Source organism: Bremia lactucae, linkage group LG11, assembly GCF_004359215.1.
Source record: "Bremia lactucae strain SF5 linkage group LG11, whole genome shotgun sequence".
NCBI classification, from domain to species: domain Eukaryota; phylum Oomycota; class Peronosporomycetes; order Peronosporales; family Peronosporaceae; genus Bremia; species Bremia lactucae.
In genome coordinates, this window is record NC_090620.1 from 2,934,201 (window position 1) to 2,945,343 (window position 11,143).

The window sequence follows — 11,143 nt, forward strand, 5'->3', positions numbered from 1 at the left end:
TTGTTAATCTATCTTTGTAAATGTTGTCTTAACTATAAACTAATACTAAACATGTAAATGAATTCTTATCTATCTTATCTCGTAACTCTCTTTGATTACTTCTACAGCTGATTAGTCTGCGGGATAAATAGACATAATGGTCTATACCTATTTATGGATAAGAATTCAGGAAATTACTATTTAAAGTAATTTCCTCCAAATATTATCTACCTTTTGGATAATATTAATTAACAATCTTTTATTGTTAATTTCATGTAACGATACACCCCGTTACAGTAATCGTGTTATCATCTCCAGCATTGTAATGCATTGGTCATGCTTTCTTCTGTTGCAATCTTCCCGAGAAAATTTAATCGTAAGAGAATGCGAGCTCTTGTTGTTGGGAAGCGCCTTATGCCACGGTTTACGAGAACCGTGCAACGAAGCAATGAATTTTCGACGTCGACAAGAAATATTTTACTTAATAAGGTGCTTAGATGATGACATCAATAATGCAAGAGGAGAAGGCAAAAAACGAAACAACAAGCTAAATCTAATCCAAAGTATATTTGACTATTGGCGAATTACCAGCTGAACTTAAAGACCACACAACAGCTTTTTCCTCTTTAGCATTCTGATACTGCCCAGCTTTTCCGAGTCGTTCTAGTTGTCCACTTTAGCAACGTTCTTCGCTGTCGTTTCAGCAAACACTGCGAAAAAATAAAATCACAACTCAGCGCTAGCATACCTAAAATCCATTTTTCACATTGAGCAAGCTTTAAAGAGTGTCTGCAGGAGTTAGATGTGGCCTTGTGAACGCTTGCTTTCCCTTGTAGTTAACCAGAATTTTTCTTATTGAAATTTGAACCGCTAGGGGAAATTTAACTTCAGAAAGCACCTTTTCCACATTTTTCAGGCCATGTCGTGCTATGAGCTGTTCCACGAGCCCCTCCGGTACATTATCTTTTTGATCTCGGAAGTATGTCTTGATTTGTTTTCGATGCCATCTATCTTTAAAAAATTGTTGGAATGGCCATCGAAAACGTTCTTCGTTATCGACCAGATCCACGCTCGTTCTAAGTCGCCGCTGCGAAGTAATTATCGCACTGTCGGTGGTTCGTAGAGTCCCGAGATCTGCTTTCGAGTCTTGAGTGTGCACCCCACAACAAATGCATGCGAGAAGGGCGACTACAGATATGGCGCGGGAAAGAAGCATGACGTCGGTTGTCTTAGCTGCAAGAGTCGCACAGGTAGTAGGAAAGTTACAAAATGAAAATCGAGGTTAGTTAAAGCTTTTTTGCTGGAATTCACTCCAATAGAGGACTGAGAGCATCGAGGATGTGGGATTCAAGAGTGCATAAATGGACACTTGTTTGCATTGATTGCATAACTCTATGATCGATTATTCGGACGAAGTAAAAAAGAGCCAAAACCTGGAGATTCACAAAACAATTGTTTTTATGGCCGTCATACGCAGAAATAGAAAATACAGTAGATTATCGGTTCCTCCTCTTCTCGGTATGTTTCATGTCTCGGAGCATCTGTCTTAAATTGTCAATGCACAGATTTAAGCTGCCGAACTCGTTAGGAGACATGAGCGTGGCGTAGGGAATTGGCGATGCTGGTCTAACTTTTGGTTTTCTGTAAGGAGATTGGAGTTGGAACTTATTAATAACATGTGTCAATTCCAATTATGGTCTCAGTAATCATTGTGACGGATGCATGTACAGTCTAACGTCTGTTTAAAGGAAAGTTCCCGTCTTAGATTCCCTCTTAAACTTTGGTGCACCCGGAGTAGCGTAAGTAGCAGCAACTTGTTGAAAGAATACATATTGAGGAACCTTTTATGCAGGCCTTGCCAGCTTCGCAGCTCGAAATGCCTACAAAAATCTTCGCAATATTTGCGATATTTCTTTTTTAATAGCAAGCGCTCTTGGCTTTTTCTCACATGTTAGAGCCAGTGGAATGACCGATCCAGTGAAAATATTTTATGTGACGTTTTATTTAATACAGACTGGGGGAGGGCAATACCACAAGGGGGTTGTGGCTATGCCGGCTCCCTAAGTTTGTTTTCTTACTGCTCTGCAGCTGTCTTAAGTAAATTTAAACTTATCCAGATTGCTGTGACACATCTGACTTCTTAAAGATGCCCTCGCGTAGATTCCGGTAATAATTCTACAAGGATTTTTTTATCGACTGATTGCGATACTTTACTCGCAATTTCAAATCTTTAATAACGTAATGACAAAGGATGTAGAACAGATCTCGTTATCTCTCCCAGTCCATGAACCGACCTCAGTGGCCGAGTGGTTAAGCACTGGAACTGGGACAGGGAGGTACGTGGATCGATACCCGCGGAGGACGGTACGATGACACATCGCTGGTGATAGGCTAAAAAGCAGACGAGCAACCATCCAATGGATGGCCGCCCTGCCAACCCGCACCGAAGGTGTGTGATAGTTGGGTGGGAGGAGGCCCTGTAGCCGAAATTCCCCATAGTGTAATGAGGGGTGCAAGGTTCCATTAAGAGAACTTCGACAAAATTGAAACTCTCCCAGTCCATGAGCTTCTTAACGAAGTCGTATCTGTGCAAAAATATTTTTTAGTTGGGCTCAAGCCATTCGTGGCCATAAACAATTAGTGCTTGAGCTTTTAGCTGGCGGTTCCATCCACGAGTTAGATGTTTAATTCTCAACTTTCCATCTGCAAAACTACATTCGCTTTCTTACAGCAAACTCCTCATGCAACGCATCGCTTGTTTCCTCGGCTATATATTGCTCTGTTTGCGCTTCGTATCGAAGACTCGAGGCCCTACACAAGAGCGAAATTAAATTACTGGACGACTTTTTTACTACGAATTTGAAGACGCGCCTGACAGACCTACCAAAGTCAGGGCAAGGCCCCGAACCATGGTCTGGTCCGTATTGGCTCAGTATTAATGACAGTAACAATTATGCGTGGAATGATAAGTAGCCAAGTCCTTCAGCAAAGTATGCACTTGCTTTCAATATGAACGTGAAAGAAATCATGGATAAGGTTTCAGCGAAGAGCGGCGTCGATGCGTATAAAACAAGCAAAAGCTGCACTTTGTCAAGTCAATGCGACAATGCATTTTGCGCAATTCGCCTGAACGCGGTGTCAGGCCGCCTTGGTAGGGTCTGAGTCACGGACTTGTATCGGCCTCTCTCCTCGAGAAGAAACCCGTCTGTAGTGTGAAGCACAACAACGTTGTCTTCGAACCGATCGACATTATAAGATTAATCACGTTCATCTACGCTGAAGCCAACATACCGAAATTGTTTATTGGAAAGCGCTACAGCGGCGAAGACGGTAGCGAGGATGAAAACGGTAGATTCTCGGTTCCATTCTATCGTGACGTTAATCCTGGAATCTTCCATATCACGGCGTCAAATCTTCTGGGCAACCTAAATCGGGCTTTCATTTTATAGACATCCATGCAGACGCACTTGTCTGGAATCAGCCAATACACGCTTTTAAGGTAACCAAGCAAAAACGTATGACCCTCAACGAGGCGGCGCAAGAATTTTTCAAACAGGATTCGTATACTTGGAACGCTGACGCCACTGCGATCGTTCATGTCAATTCCCAAATCACGACAGTCGATGCGGTAGAGATTTTCAATGGAAAGCTCAACGTTACGCTCCCAGCCGAGCCACTGCCCTACGATTACATTCTGGAACTAAACAAGGACGGCAAAATTGTGGGAGGGGAATGGGTCCGCGATTCGATGAACCAACACCCCGACTTTTACTGGATACCTCAAATTCGCCCTGCGGCTGAGTTTGTGAGCGTTACTGGTTTAAGCTATGCTGAGGTGTCAATGTTAGTTGAAAAATCGCTTGTTCCGACAAGCCCTTAATCTTTGTCAATGGCACTGTCAGATTAATTTTTTGAGCTTCGTGTTTACTTAGCTTAAGATTACAGGCGGCCTTTTTTTTTCGATTCGTGTCTTTTCTCATGTCTGTCAACTTTAATTTACCTGACATTTTTTACGGCCTTACCGTGCTTTTGCTCGTCTTTTTTTTGAAGCATTTAACGAACTTGCAATTTTAAACCACAATAAATATTCCGCCAAGCGCTATAGCGCTAGTCTACTGCGTCGTCTGTTGCTAAAACTGTCCTTGGATTTCGTAAGCTCGACCTATTCTTTTTTATACGAGTCCACATTTCGAATCATCCAGTGCGGAAAGACCCCCGGCTTTATAGCAAGTGACGTTCGCCGTGACTTAAATTGTACCAGGTATAGAAAAAAAACATCTTCGTGTCTATATTTTAGTCTGAATCCGATGGGATTTTACAGTCTGCGCTGGCACGGCTGGCTTAAGAAACTCAGACACTTTTTGACGACTAGTGGTGTCGCCGATCCTTTGTATTGGGGGGTGGTGTCGATCCTACAGAAGACTGGGGCTTTTTAAAGACAAGCTTAATGTACGCCCGACTCGCACAAGTTAACGGAGGCAACATTTATGGGGCTGGACAAGATGCAGTAAACGTCTTTACTTCCTATTAGGCAACTAGTGTCTTTACTTCACCTTTTCGAATAATGTTTGACAAGAGCGAGACGCAATTTCGCAAGACGAAGCTACAACGATTGAATTGAAAGAGTCCACTTAGGAAGCAGAGGAGCTTCTTGTTCATGGACCAAACAGATATAGACCTTTTAGATCGTTAGCTAGCTAAAATGTATTAAACTCGTTCGTCTTGTCGCTTGTGCTGTTCGCTTAAAATGCCTTCGTGTCACAAGTGGCAATCGCCTGTCGAGTATTTAAGCTACTTTGCAGCTATCAAAGCAGAAAACACGACTCTAATTCCGAGAGAAAACATCGAACTCGCGGCAATCAAATTACAAGAAATCTCATCGTCGAAACGACATTCATGTGCTGTCGACGACTCGTCGCTGTCTGGCCCTTACAAACAAGAAAGCAATGGGTGCGATCTGTGCTCTTCTGTACCAGCATTCCCGCTTGAAAGCAGCCCACATGGGCTCGACAGCAGCGGCCTTGATCGGTGTGCAGTGTCGACGCTTAATACACTCAAGAAAGCGTTGCTGGCAGCCCTGACAGCACAGCGTCAAGAGATCAAACAAGTGATTTGTGAGTCCCATAAGCGGCTGATTGTTTTGCTTGGCAAGTTTTCGAGTATCATGACGATGTCGGAGCCCGCTTCGACCAATGACCGGAAATTACAACCGAATTTTGCGAGACTCAAGCAAAAGTCCATGGCATTCAATGGCTTCAGTACGAGGTCACCAACATAGACTTTGAATTCAATCTGGCACTGTTTCAATTGCTTTTCACCATTATTGCTGCGTCTATGGGTCCTACTGTTTCCTAATGTCGATGAGTAGATGATTAACGCAACAAACATGAGACGTCAAATCTACGCCTAAATTCCAAAAAAATAAGATTCTAGAGGGGATGGCGCAAAGAAACATGTGTGTGTCTAGTAATGTTACCAATATTTGAAACTCGGCCAGAATATTTTTTTTTTAAGAGCTAGCTAACACTTTTCAGAATTTGTTTTTTTCTCAGTCAACGTTGCGCTGGCCCCGTTACATAAATGCTAATTCTTTTACAGAATATAAGAAATAAAAATATTATTTTTAATTTTAGAAAAATAATAAAGAAGTATAAAATTACTAGCTGTTAATTTGACTTATTATTTCCAATAATACCAAAATTGATAATATTGAGGCTGATATCATCCCGCCAATCGTTACAAGACATGATTGACAGTGCGTAAGGAGTCGCTAAGCGTAGGTCGTTTTTATATAAATAAGTCAGTAGATAGTAGATTGTCACGTAAAAACTCAAAATATTAATACAATTTTTATTTTTTACAATACTAAAGCCTTCGTATCGACCTAGAGTACCTAATACTTCTTAGCTACTCTTAACCTTCTTGTAACGGGGCGCCCTTTTATAGAGCTGTTAACAGCACTAGATAATCTACACTGATTACAGTGAAGGTGGGGTGGCTCGATTACTTCACGTACACGACGTGCAGAGGAATGATACAGGTAGTGTAGCAGAGCTACCTCGTTCCTAAAGTCAGAGGAAGACTTTTAGACTTAGAGAGACATACCACATATTGGAATTCCTTAATCAAGAAATAAAATTATTCCGTAGGATCTTTAAGGATCGATGACCCACTCCGCGCACTAAGTGCAGCTTTTTGTGTCATCCAGGACAGCTTCGTCTAGATGTGACGATGAGTTTAACTCAATCGTTGGTCGAATGACCACCATCTCAGATTAGTCGCCAGCCTTTAAGGCTCGGCCGCACTCATCGATAGACATTTCGTCTAGCTCTAAAAGAGCATGTAACGAAGGGATTACCGCAAGGCTAACTTCTCCCTCAATGTTACCGGTTACACCATCTGCAAGAGTGTGTAATTGCTCACTCGTACCACTTTGTGAGGGTATACACGCTTCGTGTCTCCCGTGTCTTGGATTAGGGACAACGCGCCTGTTACAGGCCGACATATTAACATTTCCAAATTCTCCAGCCTGTATCGGTTCTATACCAGAGATGGTGTCTAAATTGACATCCGACAAAGAGTTAGGTAACTCAAATTCCTTGTCCAGCGACCGTTTACGTGTCACTTCACGTGCATTAAAAGAGTTTAACCCTTGATGCCCTGGCGAACCGCCAATAGTGTCACTGTTGACACTCAGTATGGTGCCACCTCGGCCGACCACACTCAGGGGACTTAGTCGTACCAAATCACGTATCTCAGGGATACTACACCGTTGATGATTCGGCCTTAGGCCAAAAATTCTTTCAGCATTCAGTGAATCGTTATTACAACGAGTTTCACTCGACGGAGTACGTGTCGTTCCACTTATTTCTATTGAGTCGGGCTCAGATTTAATGTTTTTTAACATTATAGTTTATCAACTCAGACATGCCAATGTCTAAGACACTGGCAGACTCATTCAATGATCCGTGCCAATAGCGCTTTTGTTGCCTAGCAAAAGTGGGTTTATGACTCTTCAAAACTTTGCTAGGAGCATTGCGCGTGGCGCCTAAGGTCTTAGACCTCCAATCGATCCATGGCTCATGGTGTTCTAGCCAGGCCATAACAAGAATGAGATCATATCTTGAATCTAAATCAAGGACGAGACAGCGTTCGATATTGTCAACGTCCAGAAACTTTGTGCGCAAGTTCAACGGAACTTAAGGAGCAGTGACACGAGTCCCAGTCACTAAACGAACAGTGATTGTATCACTTTCATGCGCTTTAAGCGCCTCAACGTATTGTTGATTTCCGTCAAGGAAAAGACGTCGGGCATAATTGCAAGACGCTCCTGAGTCAATTTAAATTAGCCATGGCTTATCAAATCCCTTCACAGTCGCTCGAGCGACTAACAAGCCAGGCTTGACTCACGCCCCGTGCCGTTACGCACCGAGCTAATTGGGGCCAGGCTCTGTTTACTCTCACCTCCTTGAGGTTCAACAGAGCCTAGGTCTTCCCCAGTAGAGCGCCCCGCACCTACTGGGTATCGGCGTTTTCCCGCACAGATTTTTGGAATAGGTTGGATCTGGTGTTCTTTCAAGCTTTACGCGCATTTCGTAGGATGCAGGCCGGACGTAAATGCTTCGTGCATCCGCACATAAACATCTACGAATGTTCTTATGCTGTTTCACAGCTTGAAGAGCCTCTTCTATTTCTCAACGAGGCTTAGATCCATGGGATCCGGTCTATTAGACGGTATTCATGTGCTCGAAGAGCTTGTTTGGTAAATAGGCGTGCTAACTCGAGCTGGCTTAAAGTCGAACTCGGCGGGTAGCGCTCTGGCAACTGCTTCTTCAAAAGTAGCAGGGTAGGATTAGAATAATTTCCTCCGGGAAACGCCCTCACTGAGACTTTCCTATAAAATGTTACGACAATTGCTTTTAGCACCTGGTCTTGATGCATAGATGCAATGAGACTTCTCAACTCGTAGTCCCCTAGGGCTCGTTTATCCTGTCGAGTCGCTATGAACTGTGATCGCATGCGAAAAGTCTGATCAGGCGGTGCAAACATGCTATTAATTTGCAGTTTCAGCCAATCCCATGAGGAAAAAAGGTCGTTTATTGAAATGCTGCACGATAATTACCACGCCATGACTTTACCTCCGAGTTTAAAAATGACCATAGCCGCCTTTTGACGTTCCGTTAAGAGCAAGTCGGATTCAATTGACATCTCCATCTGCTTATCTAAAAAGGGAGTTGTTTTTCGTCTTTTCCCTCAAATATCTTTACATTGACTATTGGAGGGCGAGCCTTAGGCTCTGAATCAGGTACATAGATGTACCGGGTTGGCAAAGATGCCGCAAGGTGATCCTGAACCTAGTTGAAAGGGAGGATTCATATCGCATGAAGGCTTCAAGCCTTGTATGCAGGACCTCTGGTCCCTGGGATATAATGGACTCTACATGTTCAGGCCCAAACAAAGTTTTGAGCTTATCATAAGATATGCGTTGCGCCTTTGAAAGTTCTAGAAACTCTTTCATTTCAGTGAAGGTTTAGTCTTATAAAGACTCAGGCGTAGATTGACTACAAGTGCTACCAGGTGTATCGGAGTTACCTCGCTCCTAAAGTCAGAGGAAGACTTTAAGACTCAGGGAGCCTCTAAGTTCTAAAGAATAATGGGCCTAACAACTCAGGTGGTCGTACAAGCTATAAAAGCTTAATGTATCCTTGTTCAAGGGATTAGGGGTTCGTAGAACAAAGTGGCAACTTGTGCCCCGAGAATATGTACCGGCTTCTATCTCTCAAAGATCAATGCGCAAGCCTTAGGAAGGCACTAGACGCTTTAAGATCAAAAGAGGAACGGCACTTTATTTCACTATTTAAAACCAAAAACATTAGCTAATTTAAAAACAGATTTCGACTGCCAGATTTATACCTGGCGGCGGCCACATTTATTACCCATAATAAATGGGATTTAGTAATTAACTATTATAAATAGGATGAAAGGGTATTTTACCCATAAAGTAAATGCACCTCAACGACGGTTCTCCAACGAATGTATGCCCTGCTAAAGGTTAGTATTGAGGCTTTAGAATCGAGAAAAAGTAAAACTGTATTAATATATATAGTTCCTAAGTAACGAACTTCTATCTACTAGCGACTTTATCACAGTAATAACAAATATTTATGGCACCTCCTTGCGTACCGCACAATCGTGTCTTGTGACGATTGACGGAGTTGAGTTAAACTCAAATCAACTCATCAATGGAACTAATGTCTTATCGCATTAGAATTACCAAATTTGGTAATATTGGAACTTTTAAGTCATATAATAAATAAATATATTTTTTGTACTTCCTTGCTTGTTTCCTTTTATAGAGCAAAATATTCATTATTACTCTTTGGAAAATAGCACTTACGTAACGATAGACCCCGATAGATCATCACTTCATCAGGCCGATTTGGCGCGGAACCATTTTGGGATGAGTCTATGGCCGACTATAACACTGATGATGTCAGTATGCATCACCAGGAATGAAGTGATTGTAAAGGTCACATGCTTTTAGTGGTGCTAGGACGCATCAACAGGGACAGAGTAATTCTAAGGATGACTTCGAGAGTAATCTTAGCGCTAACGTTAAGATGAACCAACGGAAGAGGGACCGCAATGTTTTGCAGTTCGTTCCCAAAAAGAAGCTCTGGTTGCCTTCTAAAGGCAACCTAACTTGTTGTCTGGTAGATTGACAACTCGTTGGTCTGGAACGATTGACGATCGATACCATGTTCCGTTTGACTCATCCAGGCTTCAAAAGCCTGGTGAGAACGAAACGGATTTTCATCGATGCCTCTTTCCGGCATCGGTGGTACATATGTCAGCGAGGAAAGGAAGTCACTCCTTCGTTTCAAGCTTGCGAAGCATCTGTTCAGAATACGCGATGCATAGGTCGCCAGGCCTGGCTTGACAAACTGGGTGCTTTCCGTGAACAGTTCGAAGAACGGACCAGTCGGTGCACGCTATAAGCTGCATCGTTTGTCTAGAAAAGCAGGGTTTCCTTGCCTTTCGTGGGAGGATTCATGTCCATACTTTTAAAAGGGTGCATGTCATGCCCATAGAGAGGCATACTCCCTAAAAGACCTCATTGGAGGACGCGTATCTCTTGCGAGAAGCGCTTTTTCTCTGGTGGACCCTCTGCCAAGGGAATGGGTCTCGTCGTAATGTCGTACGAGACCTGAAACGTCCATTATCAGTTGTGAACGAGGCTTCCAACTATCATGCGAGGGTGGATACCCTCGCCACCAAACGAGATAACTGGTTCGAACACCTTTAACTCACGATATTTAAAAAGTGTTGAACAAGAAAACGCTTCTCACAACTCGAACTTGTCAATGGATGTGATGGGAGAAGAGAAAATCGGGTTCGCCACGTTCGCCGAACCCGAGTCAAAACTGTGACTTGGATCACGTCCTTCATTATTAATAGAGAGGACATTAATCACGAGCGATTCTATCGTCCCGAGTAAGCGGTGACGGTCGAAAATGTTTCTCATGGCCAGTTGATTAACTGGCAAACGGAACGGACACAACAGTCCCCTCAAAATGAGCTGGTGACAGCTCGTCAATTTGTTTTTGTTCTTGGGGGATGTAGCGTTTGTTTGGTTCGTGAGAACCAGACTCTGTTTGATACTATCATGCTTTAGCTCGGGACCATCAGGATTTGGCTGATGCCCTAGACTGTTCCGGGGTGATTCGGAATCGGAAGAAGCCTTGTACTGATAGTACGGGCGAATACACCCGACATTTGACGAAGGATTCGTATGCATCCTAGGATGCAGCACGATTGTGTACGCATTGCCTTGGAGGTGCTGTACACTGTTGATCTGCGCAGTCAGCTCAAAATCGGGCCGGTGCGATATGGCATCAGCGACGACCCTAATTTGTCCTGGCCTATACTCCACGGAGAAGTCACACTCCGCGAAGAAAGACAATTATGATGACATTCTTTGCGAGACATGTGGACTCGCTTTCACGTCGACCCAAAGCATAAGATAAAAATCTCGAAGATTAAGGCCGTCGAAGGAGATTCCCTTTTAAGATGGTTCGTCGAATAGGTCGGCGCCATTGAAGATCGCCGCATCAAAGATGATGCGACGAAAGTGAAATTTGGCATGTCCAACTGAGCCGGACGT

At 43.3% G+C, this 11,143-nt stretch overlaps 3 protein-coding genes across 3 annotated transcripts; 1 reads left to right on the forward strand and 2 right to left on the reverse strand.

Annotated features, from left to right (window-relative positions):
• Nucleotides 1-757: 757 nt before the first annotated feature.
• Nucleotides 758-1,195, reverse strand: CCR75_008983 (uncharacterized protein; the record flags this gene model as incomplete). Its single annotated transcript, XM_067967030.1, has 1 exon — nt 758-1,195. The coding sequence occupies one exon, from the start codon at nt 1,193-1,195 to the stop codon at nt 758-760; it is 438 nt and encodes a 145-aa protein (XP_067821393.1).
• Nucleotides 1,196-3,791: 2,596 nt separating this feature from the next.
• Nucleotides 3,792-3,986, reverse strand: CCR75_008982 (uncharacterized protein; the record flags this gene model as incomplete). The annotated part of the gene is made up of 1 exon (XM_067967029.1): nt 3,792-3,986. The coding sequence occupies one exon, from the start codon at nt 3,984-3,986 to the stop codon at nt 3,792-3,794; it is 195 nt and encodes a 64-aa protein (XP_067821392.1).
• Nucleotides 3,987-4,726: 740 nt separating this feature from the next.
• Nucleotides 4,727-5,257, forward strand: CCR75_008981 (uncharacterized protein; the record flags this gene model as incomplete). Its single annotated transcript, XM_067967028.1, has 1 exon — nt 4,727-5,257. The coding sequence occupies one exon, from the start codon at nt 4,727-4,729 to the stop codon at nt 5,255-5,257; it is 531 nt and encodes a 176-aa protein (XP_067821395.1).
• Between the last annotated feature and the right edge of the window lie 5,886 nt (nt 5,258-11,143).